This window comes from Charadrius vociferus, unplaced genomic scaffold, assembly GCF_000708025.1.
Source record: "Charadrius vociferus isolate BGI_N301 unplaced genomic scaffold, ASM70802v2 scaffold455, whole genome shotgun sequence".
NCBI classification, from domain to species: domain Eukaryota; kingdom Metazoa; phylum Chordata; class Aves; order Charadriiformes; family Charadriidae; genus Charadrius; species Charadrius vociferus.
The window spans coordinates 4743506-4759777 of record NW_009648550.1 but is presented as its reverse complement, the minus strand read 5'-3'; the positions used below and the strand labels follow the sequence as shown (position 1 = coordinate 4759777).

The following is a 16272-nucleotide window of genomic DNA, read 5'->3' as shown; positions in this document are numbered from 1 at the left end:
TGGATAGACTTCTCCAAAATGTGCAATTCAAATCAAGAATATTACTTGAAGCTAGAAGAGTTGAAGAATGCCCACTTGGAGACCATGGCAAAATTAGAAAGTATGTATCGGAATAAACTATACTTAAAAGGAGTACAACCCTCCGACAAGAAAAATGCTGCTTCTAACGTGTGTTGTAGGTAAGTTTGGTGGTACCTTTTATCCGAAGATTCCCAAATGCTTTGCAGACGTTTGTAAAACAGCAGGTTTTTTTCTGGGCCTGGGAAGTGTTACTCTCCCATTTCCTACAAGCAGATAATCACAGAAAAGTTAGTTTTAATAATAAAAATGCTTATTCACCTTGCTAACATACTGTGAGATTTACAAGTGTGTGTGCAGCAGAAACCGAGCAACATGTTTAGCAAAGCACAGTGCCTATCCTTAACAAGTGCTGACTTGTTCACAATCAGCATTTACTTAAAACTGTCATCTGGTGCGAGTGCCCCATGTGCTGCTTTTTTGCCCTTCTCTTCCCCCTCGCTTCTTCCCCACCAGTGCTGTTAATTTTTTTTCTAATGATGGAAGTGGAAGTTACTAGCTTTGCATCAGTGTTGGACTGGACTCAAAACAACCTTTTTTTCTTTTTTTAAAGGCCAACTTGGGAGAAGAGCTCCTATCAGCCTCTAAATTTGCACAAATCCTTTTCAGACTCTGACTTAAGTGATCCTTTAGGCTCAAGTATATCTGATGGGTCTGACAGAGAATTAGTGTTTAAAGAAAATGGTAGCGAAACGGGATCGTCTGCATTTGCTAAGGAACGGATTGAAAAAATGTGGGACGGGTTCTGTGTGGAAGACTACATCTCCCACACCAAACACAGCTTACCAAGGTCACCAGCCTTCAGAATGATACGGAAGAAACAGAAAGCATGGTCACCAAAAGTTACTGTGCCCAAGCCTTTCCAGATGACTATTAGAGAAGCTAGGAAAAAAGAACAGAATCTCAAATCAAAGTCACAGATTGAACTGGAAAACAACTTATTGAAGAAGCAACTAGAGGAAGAAGCAGAGTGTCAGAAAAAATTCCGAGCCAATCCAGTGCCTGCTGCCATCTTCCTTCCACTCTACCATGAAATTGTGCAACGAAACGAAGAACGCAGGAGGTCAGTGAAAGAGAGGAGCAAACTCAAGCTCTTGGCTTCTCAGAAGCCATTTAAATTCATTGAACGAGAGAAGCAAAGGAATGAAATCAGGAAAATGCAATTAAGAGACCTTTCCGCACCTGAAAAGAAAACAAAACTGTTCAAAGCAAAACCAGTTCCTAAATGTGTTTATAGTCCAGCTGTTAACGACAAGCTAAAGGAGGAAGAGCTCTACAGAGAAATCAGGATCAGAATGAGAGCTGAAGAGTTGCTACGCAATTCATCCCTACCCAACAGCAGACTGGCTTTAAGCGATACCAATAAAAAGAAACACAAGTGCACTGAACCAAAGCAAGCAGAACATAAACCCAAGATCAAATCAAATGTTCCAGATTTTGAACGACTACACCAGAAATTTCAGAAACAGCTCCTGCAACAAAAACAAGTGAAACACCTTACAGTCTGCGAACCTTTCGATCTTCGTACTCCATATATTCCTTCAAACAAGGGAAAGATTTTGAGGGACATTCAAGAGGATGAAGAGAAGTTGAAAGAAACACGCTGGCCATACGCCTCTCCAAGACGTAAACCTCAAATGAGACACTCAAGCACAAATTCACATCTCTCAGGATTTGGTGAATCGAAATCGCCAAAAATCACAGAATCCACAAGACGACGGCTACAAGCCATAAGGTTACTACTTTAGTGATGCTCTACATTTTATATATATACTTTAAGAGTAGCTTTCTTTTGTATTTCTACATATGTAGTTAGTTCTTCCATACAGTGAATATACAACTTAATATATTAATATAAGGGCTTAATTATAATATAAAATGACTTAATTAGTATTTATGATTGTTAAAGAAACAGTAGTGCATTTTTCTCAGAATATCCATAGGAAAGAGACAATTAACTGCTGTTTCCCAGGATATGCCCGAATCCCTTAAAATGGCAAATACCTTGTGTCATCTTATGCCAAACCTTTTTTCACCTTGTTTTTCTCTTTTGAATCGCCTTTGCCTAAAGATTCCTTTGAAGTCTTGCTCTGGATTTAAAATGAATTCAGCCTTAGTTTATTTTTCCACCCAGGAATTCACTTGAGGAAAAGAGAAAGCTGGAAGAACAGCAAAAAAGGAACAGAACAATGCAGAAGCAAAGAACAAAAAAACTCCAGAAAATTGTAACAACTCGGGCTGAGGCCATTGACCCACATGAGAGCCTAGCTCAGATGTCTAAATCCAAATTAAAAACATTCAGGTATTTTGTTGCATTCCCCTGAATCTCTCATTCTACATTGTATGTTAAACATACAATGTAAAAAATAGCGTAGTCTAAGTTTACATAATGACACATTTGATAAATTATCCACTGTATAAGTAGCTAGTAAAAAAAGTGCCCAAATTTTATATTTCAACTGGGAAAATTGTTGCCTGTTCTAATGATTTTGATCTATATGTTCCACATTATAGTATTATGGATTAGCTAACAGGACACTCCTGTGTTTTCTCAATTGCATCACAGAATTATAGAATGGTTTGGGTTGGAAGGGACCTTCAAGATCATCTAGTTCCAACCCCCCTGCCATGGGCAGGGACACCTTCCACTAGACCAGGTTGCTCCCAGCCCCATCCAACCTGGCCTTGAATGCTTCCAGGGACGGGGCCTCCACAACCTCTCTGGGCAACCTGTTCCAATGTGTTGCCACCCTCAGAGTGAAAAATTTCTTCCCAATATCTAATCTAAATCTACCCTCTTCCAGTTTGAAGACATTACCCCTCATCTTATCACTACATGCCCTTGTAAAAAGTCCCTCTCCAGCTTTCTTGTAGGCCCTCTTCAGATACTGGAAGGCTGCTATAAGGTCTCCCCGGAGCCTTCTCTTCTCCAGGCTGAACAACCCCAACTCTCTCAGCCTGTCCTTATAGAAGAGGCGCTCCGGCCCTCTGATCATCTTCATGGCCCTTCTCTGGACCTGCTTCAACAGGTTCATGTCTTTCCTGTGCTGAGGACTCTAGAGCTGGATGCAGTACTCCAGGTGGCGGTCTCAGCAGAGCGGAGTAGAGGGGCAGCATCACCTCCCTTGACCTGCTGGCCACACTTTTGTTGCAGCCCAGGATACGGTTGGCTGCCTGGGCTGCGAGCATGCATTGCCAGCTCATGTTGAGTTTCTCATCAGTCAACACCCCCAAATCCTCCTCAGAGATGCTCTCAGTCCATTCTCTGTCCAGCCTGTATTTGTGCTTGGGATTGCCCCAATCCAGGTGGAGGACCTTGCACTTGGCCTGGCGGAACTTCATGAGGTTGGTATAGGCCTACCTCTCAAGCCTGTCCAGGTCCCTCTGGATGGCATCCCTTCCCTCCAGTGTGTCAACCACACCACACAGCTTGGTATCGTTGGCAAACTTGCTGAGGATGCACTCGATCCCACTGTCCATGTTGGTTACAAAGATGTTAAACAGGATTGGTCCCAGGACCAACCCCTGAGGAACGCCACTCATCGCTCGGACATCAAACTGTTGACCACAACTCTTTGAATGTGGCCATCCAGCCAATTTCTTATCCACTGAGTGATCCATCCATCAAATCCATGTCTCTCTAATTTTAGACAACAGGATGTTGTCTGGGACAGTATCAAACTTTGCCGTATCAACTAAAGAGGACAAATTTTAAAAAAATCAAAAGGAAAAGGACCAGTGTAGTTACAGAATATCCTTGCACTGCTGGACTGATAGCTGTTGGTACAGCTTCGGTGATAGCTGTCTCCCACAGCAGCAAACATTTCACAGTTCACTTCTTTGTCCCGGCAGGTTCCCACTTAAGAGGGAAAATTAGAGCAGGAATATTATTTTAACTTAGCACACATATCGACAGCTAACCAGGAAGCTGCTGCTGCTGCTTAGGAGGAATGAGATCCAAAGTTACCTTTGGTAGAGATGCAAATTCAAAGACTGTTTCTATACAAAAATAGAGAGAAAAGCAGTACACAGGGAACAACATCAGGGCCTTCTCAGTGTGCTGTAAGTGAGCAGTCCAGATGGCTCCAGCTCTCTAATGCTGATTGAACTCCAAAATTGCTGCTTGACTTTGTTTGTGGCTAATTTAACCGTTTCTGCTTCTTGTTCTTTTTAATCCTAGGAAAAAAAATAGTCTTGTTTGAATGAGTCTTTAGTGAGGTTTATAATCTGTGTGGGCACGATGGCACCACAGCACTATGGACCATTTAAGGCTCTGTTACATGGAGGCAGTGAGAGGTACTAACTGCTCTGCCCCTGTTGCTTCATGCCTAGGCAGGATTCTTGGGCAGCAACTATGGATCCTAATTCCCAGTAACCAAGCAAATTACCAGTAACTGACAGTAGTAGGGCAAAACAATTCAAGGTCATGAGACACGCCTGACTACAAGATTCACAGCTTGGATTAGCAACTTTTAAGTTACCATACTAAGCTTTAAGACATTTAGAATATGGTCCAGGATAGGGATCCTTCCGAAATGAGGGTGGAGGCCAAGACTGTCATTATGGCAGAGTTGAAGGCTAACAAATAAGGTTTCCTTATTCTTTTTTTGCTTTACATAGCTATAAAGAAAGAAGACACCTAAAACAGAAAACTGTGGATTTATTCTTAGTAGACTTTAAACTCTGGGCTGTAATAAGCAAATTTGCTGAAATAGGTCAGCACCGCCTGCTAGACAATACTGCACGTTGTTCCACCCAACTTCATAATGGTTATTTACCACCAATGTTGCTGCACTATGACCAGAAAGAGAAAACAGCAGAAACTGAAGCATGTGCATTCTCACATGCTGAAAGCATGAAGTGCAGTGGCTCAGCAATGTAAGCCACAAAATGCTGGAAGAAGCATTGCAACAAGCATTTTGTTTGGCCACGTGGGCAGTCAGTGACTCTCCAGCATACACCTATGCCCACCTACCACCTCCCCAAAGACAGCTGAAGCCAAAGCACACATAGGAAGAAGCAGTGGTCTAAGAGAAGCAGGGCTTACACAGGGTCCTGGAGAGCAGAGATGCAGCGGTAGAGATGCAGGTCAAAGAAGGCAGTACTTTCCAACTATTTTGTTAGAGCTCAAGCACAATTGCTTTTGCAACACAACCAGCAGATGCTGTTAATAACAGGAGCTTTACAACATTAAGTGTCCTTGGGCCTTGACTCTAGGACAGAAGCAGAAAACAATTTGAGTTACAGTACCAAGGTAGAGAATTAAGAGACACAGTGGGTGTGTTTACAGTTTGATTTAAGTTCATTCAACAGCAAACTTCACATTACAGTATTTAGCTTAATCAGATTTCAGGGGTATTGTAAAACACTCATGCTTTATTCTTGTCTGCACATAAAATTATGCTATTACAAAGCAAGATTACTTCCCTAGTGCTGATGCATTAAGGCTGGTACGAGTGCTTAACTTGATAATGCTTATTTCAGCATAGGCTGGGTAATAAGGTATATTAACGTAAGTGCTCTTCTAACAGATAATTAGGTTTGTAGAAAGCCGCCCGAGAGAGCAAGCAAGTAGCAACAATGAAGTTTCCTCCCTCAAAATGGTGAATAACTTGCCTTAATGCACAGACATATTGCAGAAATTCAGAGGGTGGCAGGAGGAGACAGAAGTGTAAAATGCCCCCTAGCTCTTATACTTGCCCTTAACCATCTAAGTAATGCTAGAGCTGGCCCAGTACAGAGGCAACATCACAAAGAGGTGTCTCTGTCACACTCCAAGGATTACAACCTGTGCTACCTGGATTATCTAGTGCTTGCTATGATCTGAGATATCCTTTCAGTTGATGAATCAACAGTTTCATCATTGTGCTGTATTGATTGGGCCCTTGACAAACCAACTAGGAAAAAAAGTGTACTATGATCCAGAACGTGGCCATCCTTCTTGTGAGACAGACTGGTAAAGTACCACGATTCCTATAATCAAACTGTACCTTAAAGTACTGAGTTTTATTTAATGATGTTAATTTCCTATGGTGTATTCTGTTTAATTTTGCTTAGAACAACTGGAATATCTGTATGAAATCAGCATTTAAAAAGCCCTAAGTATCCAATTTTTTTTTAAAAAACCTAAGTTCCAAAGAACCCTAAGAATCCAAACTCAGACAGCCTCTATTTAACCTCACTAGCCAGGACCTCTCTGCTTATACAAAGTGCCACTTCGGAGACAGTTACGCTCAGTACTTCCAGGCACGCAATTGCTGTGAACATGGGACAATATACCTCAGACCCTGTAACCACCATAAAATAATGTACCTTTTATGTATCTTTCAGGAAGACAATATTTAGTTTGTTATGAGCAATTTAACTTTCAGCTGCTGTAAAAAATTACTTCTTGTATTATAAATTAATAATAATTTCTCTTGTACTGTGTTTCCCTTAGGAACTACGAGAAGCAGAGAATGCAAGAATATTTGCAAGAGTTGCAAGAAATGGAAGAAAGAGTAAATCAAAGGCCATTGCTTTTTGAAAGAGTCTCTCAGGTTGTCTTGCTTCTGTATTACTTAATCTTATTTTCAAATACTGCATAAGGCATTTGTAGTCAAACATTTCAAAGAGAAGATATTTGAAAAATACTTTTTTGACCAGTATTTGTCCATTTTAATCTCTATTGCCCTGTCTCCATATAAATATTACTAACTTTTGTGACTAAGCATTCATGGCTTGCTTGCGCAGGGAACTGAGGCAGCTGTTCTAAATGTATTGTCCAGTTCAGTTATAACATGAGTAACTCTGAATACAACAAAAATTTACAGCAAAAATATGAGTGGCTTAAGTTGGGAAAGAAGTGATAAGAAAATTTGAGCATTCTTACTATCTGCTTTAAAATTCAGAGGCAGTGTTTTTCCTCTCTCCATTTTAGTACAACCACGCGTTGGTAGTGTGGTCCCTGACCTGTTTCAAAACCCAGAGAAGCAGCAAGTCATAGGTCACTGGTTCCCTTGTCCCTTCTGCCTGCATGGGTTTCCTGGTCTGCCATCGCTGCAGGGCAGGAGCATCTGTGTAGATTGGAGAACAAGTCCTCCTCGCTCAGATACTACCTGGAGGAACAGAATTTACACTCTCAGTTTCAGAGGCAGAGATACGCACCTATGCAATTTGTTAAATAGCACTGTAAGAAGGTGAATCAATCCTGGTTTTTTAGGGCACCAGCTCTGAGAGAGGGAAGACAGAGGAGGACGAGAGCAGATAAGGGAGAAGCCCTAGGAAGATGACATTTGATTTTTCTGCATGTCCACATCTTCCCTCTCCTTTAGTAGCTGTATACAGAATATATAGCTCTTCATTAGCCAGTGGGCGAAGGGAGCAAGACGTATTTAAGCTAGTACAGAAAAGGAAAATCTGGTGTAAAAGTGTCAAGTATTGTTTTGCAATTCTTACCTGCAGTGAATAATTATTCAACTTGTCAGATGCAATTAAAGAAACAGAGTATTAATATAAATAAACAAAAGTATCAAAACACAGGCATTTAATGCATTTAGATAACACATAACCATTGTTGGTTTCCTACAGAAAAATGCCAGAATGGCTGCAGAAAAGCATTATTCTAACAGATTGAGAGCACTGGGGATATGCCCAGAGTTTGTTTCAAAAAAAGGACAAACCACTAAATTGCCACAATACTCCAGTCCTGAAGATTTTAATAACTCCACTCATGCCAGCGAAAGGTAGGAATTGCTGAAGGCTTTTTGTTTTGCTACTGCATACCTAGTAATTAGAAAGTAATTTTTGATGTATGGGTATTGGGTTTTTTTTTGTTTGTTTGGGTTTGTTGGGGGGGGTTGATTATTTGTAGTATTTCACAGGTAAATATTGGACTACGCAATTCGCTTTACTAATGTTGACATTGGTATGTATTTTTGAATTGTTTTTCCTGAATTAAATATTATTTCATAAAACAGAGTACTGGATATGTTATGTAATGCACTTCAAAGAAAAATGAAGAACATTATTTTTTCCTTTCATCAAAAAATTGACAGTCACTTAATTCTGCATTAGCTTTACTGAATTCTTAAAATAAGCCTTATAAAAAAAAAATCACTTTTCAATATCCATTACGTGTTATTATATAAAAAGAAGTAGAAATGAAAAAAGTGAAATACATAAGCAATACTGGTGAGTTACTTTCTAGCATAAAAGGAGACACTAGTGTCCCCCCCTTCCCTTTTTCTTCATTGGTTCCACCCCAGCCAAGTTTATCAGGATTTGTCCTAGATTACGTGAAGGTAGTTTAAAACTTACTGGAAAGCATCTTACCTGAAAATAAAATCATACATGCAATTTGTCTTTTCAGAGTCAGCAAGGATAAAGTGAAAGAAAGGGAATCCTTTGAGGAGGCAGCTGACAGTAGTCCTCCATCTGAGCAGTCCTGTGAGGAGGAGGAAGAGAAGAGAAAAAGTGTCAAAGCTTCCACGCGGGATGGTCAGTTTAGTGAGCTGGAGGATGAGGAAGAGGCAAGAGACAGTCCTCGTGCTCATCAGCCTTGCCGTGCAGGGGAGGCTGGGTCCAGCCCCACCTCTGACCAGCACTGCGAAGAGGATGAGGAAGAAGCAAAGGCAGGCCTGTCACTTGGCTCTTCCCAGGAGGAGGAGGAGGAAGAGGATGATGATCAGTCAAGACCCTGTTCTCAGTCTGATCAGTCCCATGAGCGTGAAGAGGGTCAGTCTGACCCTGAAGCTGAGGGTACCTTCAGATATGAGGAATATGAAAATGATGATTCAGAAGAGAAACCCAGCGATGAAGAAGCTGACTGAAAGGAAGGCAGACAGGATGGCCCGGGGCTCAGGAACCCGTTTCATTGCTGGCAGGGAAATAGACACCCAAGAAAAACTTGGTTTTTTTGCTCCTGACACAAAATTCTGTGAATTTAAAGCTCTTGGCTTAACAGTCTTTCCAGCTCAGAAATTTTGTCTATTTTCCAGTAAGAAAGACCAAGTTACTAATTTTGACCAAAAAAAATATTTAATTTTATATTAATCTTCTTTATTCTAGTCTTCTGTGACATTAGTGCACCTCTGTTCATACAATGAACTGAAAACACTGTTTAATAATAAGGTCTTGCATGCTGTGTCGGTAAGTACTGAGGTCTTAACATGTCCAGCTCTTCCTGCACGCTAGCAAAGCCAGATGAGATTCTGGAGTAGTCATTTGCCATTATCAGTGCCTCCCAGTCTCAAACATTCCAGTACTTCTGGGGTCTCTTTCTGCAATATCTTCTGGGATGGCAGTGAATAGACCAGGGTTTGTTGTGAAAGACCTCTGATTTTTTTTTTTAGCAGAGCAGCTGTTAGGAAGACAATCTGTTGTGCAGTTAGACAATACGGCCAAATTAATCTGTTCAGTTCCTCCCTCCTCATGAGGTTAGTTTTCTGCCCACTTAAGTGAGCTGAATTGGCTCAGTGGTGGGTCAGATGAATGCCAGGGCCAGAAAAGATTACAACTTTTGGAGAAAACAAGCTGTTACATCAACTCAACTACTTTGTCCAGCTGAAATATTAACAGTCTTGCAGTCACTGAAGGCTCTCCCTATAGAGGGGAAAATGCCTAGAATACACTGAGAGCAGCCACTTAAACTTTCATAGAGATTTTTTTAACACTTACAGACAAGTAAGGTAGGAGACTAAGTCAGTAGAATAATGTTATGCTGCAGATCTTGTATTACTGTCAAACCAAACCCCCAAATGTTTCTTTCAACTCCATTTTGTTTTGAAGAGCTCTTCCCATGATCATGTAAAATCATTCTTCATAACATAACAAATGCTGACATTAATCTTCAAATTTTGTTATTGAGACAGTAAACATACACTGCAAAGAGACAGTCTTACTACATCAGATAAAAATGTAGCCCAGCAACTCTAGGTGGGTGAAAGTATGGAAAAGTGCTTTAGTACCTTTTCTTAGACACTTGCTACTCAGGACTTCAGCTACTACACAACTGAGAATGCAAATGGAAGGTTTGGATTTGTTTGTTTTTCTTCTTTATATCAGTAGTACCTTCTACTACTAGGAGCTTTCTTGCTAACCTGTGTATGCAATGTTAGGAGAGACAATAAATAAAAGAATGCATCCACATAATAACAGACCACGAACAAGGATTTCAAACAAACTTTGTCTGGACAGAGTACAATGCAACATTGCACAGGTGCTCAAAATGTGTTCACTGAAGAGTAAATGATTTGTTAAAACTACCAGGTTTGCAAAAACATCTGCAATGACTACTAATAAGGATTTTTATTTTTTTATTATTTTCGTTGCATGCAAGAGCACTAAATCTGTTATTATTTCTTCCTCCTGACTTTGAGAAACTGTAACAATGTTTGGAAGATTTTTATTGTTATTTTATTTATTTTTGAAGTGTGAGCATAACTAATATGAATTTGAAACTTATTTTTGTACTTAAATAAAATGTCCATTGTATAGATGTCATACATGAAAGTATTAATCATCACTTCACAAGGAAAATCAGTTTACAATCTCCAGTAGTACCTGACAACCCCACAAAACAAACTCAAGCTTGGTTTGCTTGTGCTTGTCAGTATTCTATAATTCTGAAGAGTTGTACAATACATTATTGGATTCATAGTCACATATTACTGATACATGTCTCTTTAGTAAATCAAATTTGTTTTTAAAGAAGGCAGAGGAGCTCTAAATTATGTTTTTCTTAAAGATTATTTGAAAAAGTTTCAAATCAGAAAAAATGCAAATCTGTTCTTAAGATCTGACAGCACTCAACTAAGTGTTCTAGAAGAACATAAATATATAATTGTTGAACTATTAAGAAAGAGAGTAAAAGTGTTCCTAAAATTCCTTTGAAAGGGAAGGAAATGGAAAAAACAATGCTTTTTTTAAAAGGTTTTAGAAGGCGGCACTGGGGACCCGTGTACAACTTAGATTGAGTTTTTCACTGAATTTTTACTATATTAACCTTACTAAGAACAGAATTAATGAACACAAATCAATATTATATAACAAAGAAGAGTTAGTACAGCTTTTGGAGGTGATGCCTCAACTTTTTTAGCATTTTTGAAAAAGTCAAGCAGAATCACGTGGACTAAGGGGATCCAATTGATATGGTTTACCTAGATTTCCAGGAAGCATTTGACACAATTTGCTATCAAAGGATCATAAAGAAACCAACCTTATTGTAGGAAAAGAGAGGTCTTCATGAACTAGTAACCAATTACAAATTCTGGAAAGAAAAGGTAAATTTTCACAGTTTAAATGCAGTTATCAGCAGACATTCAATGAGATTAGAACTGTTTAGCATACTCCGAAGGGTTGTGTAGTATCCATTCTAAAGCCTTTGCTGAGGCCACAAAGTTATTCAATGGTGTTAGAAAAATGAAACTGACTGCAAACAACATGCTGAAAAATGTTATGACCATGATAGAACAGATATAGTTCAGTTTTAATAAGTGCAAATAAATGCATGTGAGGGTAAAAAATACTCCTAAACTATAGGATACTATATACTGAAAAAGCAATTCTGTCTTGAACGCTGCATGCAGTCCCGGTCCTCTTCAAAGGGATTTATTATGTAACTGGAAGAAGGCAACAAGAATGATCAAAGATAAAGAATGGCTTTCATATGACATGAAGGTGGTTTGGTTTTCATATGACAATATATACTAGGATTCTTTAATTTGAAAAAAAATACACAACAGATTGAACTTTGAGATAATAAAAGAACCAGTTATGGAAATGACTTTGAGCAGCACAGATTTTAAAAGTGGAAGAATCATGAAATTTCAGTCAGAAAAACTGCTCAGAAATTGCATTACAAACAAGAAAGGGATAAGCATTCCAATAAGGAATTAAAAAGGAAAGAAATAGCCAAGAAAAATCACAGATGACAGAACAAAACTGGGGAGAGACAGGTCAGGATGAATTAAATCTCATGAAGCAGAGTACAGCAGTGAAATATTCTTCAAAGAATGAGGCACGTATATCACTGTCATGAGAAGAACAATAGGCTGCCCTAAAAAGTCATTATTTGACTCTTTTTTTGTCAGGAGAATGATTTAAAATGTAGACAAAACAGGAAGAAAACAATGGGATGACAGTACTGAAATCAAAATTACTATATTTAAAGAAAAACCCCAATAACCTCAACATGAAAATCCAAATCCAGGTGAATGGTTTTGGTAAATTACCAAGATGTAGAGTAGTACCATACCAAAGGAGAATAGACTATGTAGTACTTTCTAAGAACTCAAAACATTTTGATGCAATTAACATGGAGGAAAAAAAAAGTCATTTGATTCACAAAAGATGATATAATAGAAGCACTTTAAGGTAAGCTCATTAAAGGAGAAATGATGATCAGTTATGCTTTCAGGGAAGCTACCCTAGCAGGAGGGAGATGAATAGGAAAGTTTCTCACAGGTTATTGAATATTCTGTCTTTAATATTTTAATTAATGGCCAAAGCACAAAAGTAGAAACATGTTCAAAGATTTGCAAGGAAAATGAGAAAGGCATATCCAAAAAAAAAAAAAGGGATTAAAAACACTACATGGGAAGAAAATAACTTTGCATGTAGACTGTAGCATTAAATAAGAAAAGGGCAAGAATAACATTTGTTTAATGGTAATTCATCACCTGAAGCTGTAAGGAGAGAGACCTAGATGACTCGTTGAGCTACAAATATTGAACCACAAAATCTGATCATAAAAAAGGTGATGGAATTGCAGGATGTGCCACATGCCGTACTCCCAGCCTGACTGAAAGAAAGGTACTTACGTCCACAAACACTACAGATCCCATTCTGGGCTTCTAAGTGATTCTCATGGTACTGAATATGAGCGATAGCCTCGGTTGGAAATTCTGTACTAAATTTCCCCCACTGTGTATCTGCTCACACCTGCCACAGAACCCACTGAGATATGCTGCAGCCTTATGTACCACGCTGGAGAAGGTTGATGTCACAGGCAGTCTGAAGGGTCAGCGTTGTCACTGTAAGCACTAGCTTACAAGTATATATAATTTGTAGGGGATACACAACCCAGGAAAGGGATACAGATTCTGGAAGTTAAGTATGCTTACAGACAGTGCTGTTGCATGGAAAGGCTCTAATATCTGGTAAGCCCAGGCTGAAAATGGTCATGAAGTTGTAGGACCTATGCTGTAACAAGCCAGCTGCGCTCACTGAAGTTTAGAGACATCAGAAGTGATATGATTTTAGCAGTAGCAAATTCCACAGGAAAAAGAATATCACTGCCAAGTAAACCAAATAGAAGTACAAGGCCCACAGAGAAATAAAAATTACTTTAACTTACAGCCAGGTGCAGTGCCCTGTGTGACTGTTCAGCACCTGCACCCATCCAATTTGCTCTGAATACAGTCCCCAAATGTTAAGACTGACAGGTTGTACATAAAGCCTATTTAGATTTATTTCTAATTCTCTCTATATATATTTGTCTATATAATTACATATATTTCTACCTTTTGAAGTAAGAAGCCAGAAGTTTTGGATATCATGCTTTTTTTAGGTGCGATGCAACATTGTGGTATTGTTCCGAGGGAAGTCAATAACAATTTTGAAAGCAGCATAAAAGTGCCACCTGAACACTCCTGAAAACAAACTGTCCAACTTTGAAAAACAGGCTCCAAAAGCACAGTGCCCAGCTGGGCTCCAGCAGGGCTATGGGAGCAAAAAGAGTTGCTACTGTCATAGAATCATAGAATGGTTTAGGTTGGAAAGGACCTTGAACAGTATGATGAACAGTACAGGTCCCAGTACTGACCCCTGAGGAACGCCACTCATCACTGCTCTCCACTTGGACATTGAGCTATTGACCACAACTGAGTGTGACCGTCCAGCCAGTTCTTTATCCACTGAGTGGTCCATTTGTCGAATCCATTCAATTAGAGAAGAGGATATCATGTGGGACGGTGTCAAACGCTTTGCACAAGTCCAGGTAGATGACATCAGTTGATCTTCCCTTGTCCACTGCCGCTGTAACCCCTTCATAGAAGGCCACCAAATTTGTCAGGCATGACTTGCCCTTGGTGAAGTCACACTGGCTGTCACCAATCACCTCCTTGTTTTCTATGTGCCTCAGCAGAGTTTCCAGGAGGAAACTCTGTGGACTGTTAAACCACATCTTTAGCTTTGGTCAGACAACCACCCCTTTTCAGGGGTTGTTTCTATCTTTTGGGTTGCCCTCCAGATTTACCTACATTTCTCAAGCGTTATGCATACAATACCACTTCTTCTAGAAACCATCTGCTCGTGTACATAATTACCAGGAGGTTACATTCATAATAACCAGGAGGTTACATTCTCTTTTCTCCAGAAAAGAGAATAACAAAAGAATTTGACTTTTTGAAGAAAGTGTTTAAAGTCATCACTATTTTGAAATTATTTAATTATAGTCTCATTTAGAATCCTCAGGCTTCTGGAATGGCAGAAAGCAAAATATTTGCCTGAGCTTGGCAGATAACAGACACTCTAAAGATCAAAACATATATTAAAAATTATTTCTGAAAGTATGTCTTTACAGTTGCCCACAAATTTAAGTCAAACATCAGTTTTGTTTGCAGAATACATTTGTCCAGGAATACTAACTAGTCCATTATTACAAGATACGGCAGCTGCATGCTTACAAACGTTAACATGCAGATAAAATTAGAAACAGTTTGATTTCTGTCGTCCTCATCCTTCAGTGGAATTTCAGTCTTACATCTCTGGTTGTATAATATTTTGATAATTACTTGGCTTTAGGGAAAAAAAAAGCCCTGGCATACTCCAGTAAAATTCAAAATCATTTCTTTCTTCAAGAGGAATTTCAGGTATTTGAGGAATACCAGATCAGAACTAAGACTTAGAATAGCATCAGAAAAAATCCAGTCCCTACTGTATCCTAAAAGAAACCTAGCAGTCAGATGAAGAAGCAGAGAAATCAGGGATCACATGAGTAAGGCAAACCACACAGTAGAAAGAAAGCTGAAGGACCTGATGTAGTGATTTAGATACTAGTTTTGTATTAAGGAATAACAACATTAATAGGCTTCCACTGCACTAAGTGTGTACAAACACACAGAAATAAATCCCCAATTCAGTCTTACCAGGCATCTCTGCATACTTCAGGGGAATTACATCATGTTTACTCACAGAGTAAATCCTTTCATAGACAGCTGAGCAAATAAAACAGCTTGCTTGTGCCCGAAGAGCACAAGCTCCGTCCTCCCCTATCCTTTATTTTCCTCCTTGTTTTTCAGACCTTTTCATTGAGTCAAACTCACTCACGAAAATAGCCCAAAAGGAGAGGGTGAGGTTAGACGATGACAGGGACAGGCAGGACTTCAGCCTTTTAGTGCCAGCCAGTTATGATCAGTGTCTCCCACAGAACTGCATCCCAGGATTAGCCACATGAGAAAATCCCTCACAGGCTTAAGTGGCTGCAGTACAGACAGATGTTTATGGGCAAGAAGTATGGTTCTTTTCTGATAATTAAGGCTGTAAATGAGACTATGTTTAGTGTCATGAACACAAATGGTACCATGGAAGCCAGTTGTTAACAGGACTGAAAACAAGCATGTTTGCATTTGCACAGCTCAAAATTTGCTACTAATAGCTAGGGCTTACTAACCATAAGCCGATTGCTAACAATAGTTAGGCAGGTTAACAATAAGAAGGTTACTAAGAGTAAGCAGGTTACTGATTAATAATAAGCAACCACGCTACCAACACAGCTACGAAATTCTAGTTGCCAACATAGTGAGTTGTTATAAATCATCCTGTTACTGCATTATTCAGATCATCACTCTGTTTTCAGACATAGCCTACCACACTTACAGATGTACGTGGTCCTCATGAAGGGCATCTGTGAACTTGCTGTACTTTTTCATGTATATTTCATGCCATCCTACATTTTCTAAAATGGATAAGAGACACAAAAATTACATTTGTAGTAAGTAGTAAAAGCAAACAAAAATCAGCTCTTAGAGCTGTTAATCTGTTTGTCTTATTACAATTAAGTTCTGCTCTGGGGAGGTCAGTCCAGTAACACAACTTTATCCCTGAGGGTACTGGAATTGCCAAGGACACCATCACAGCTGGGCAAGCAATGAGCTCTCAGATCTAATACTGAAGGGGCCACACAAGCAGCTCTGTGTGAGTTAACACATTCCT

The 16272-nt window shown here is 39.4% G+C and overlaps 1 protein-coding gene across 1 annotated transcript; it reads left to right on the top strand.

Moving 5' to 3' along the window:
* FAM161A (family with sequence similarity 161, member A) lies at positions 1 to 8888 on the top strand. The gene is made up of 6 exons (XM_009886025.1): positions 1 to 179; positions 632 to 1813; positions 2213 to 2380; positions 6518 to 6617; positions 7648 to 7802; positions 8429 to 8888. The coding sequence occupies exons 1-6, from the start codon at positions 19 to 21 to the stop codon at positions 8886 to 8888; spliced, it is 2226 nt and encodes a 741-aa protein (XP_009884327.1). The 5' UTR covers positions 1 to 18.
* Positions 8889 to 16272: the final 7384 nt, after the last annotated feature.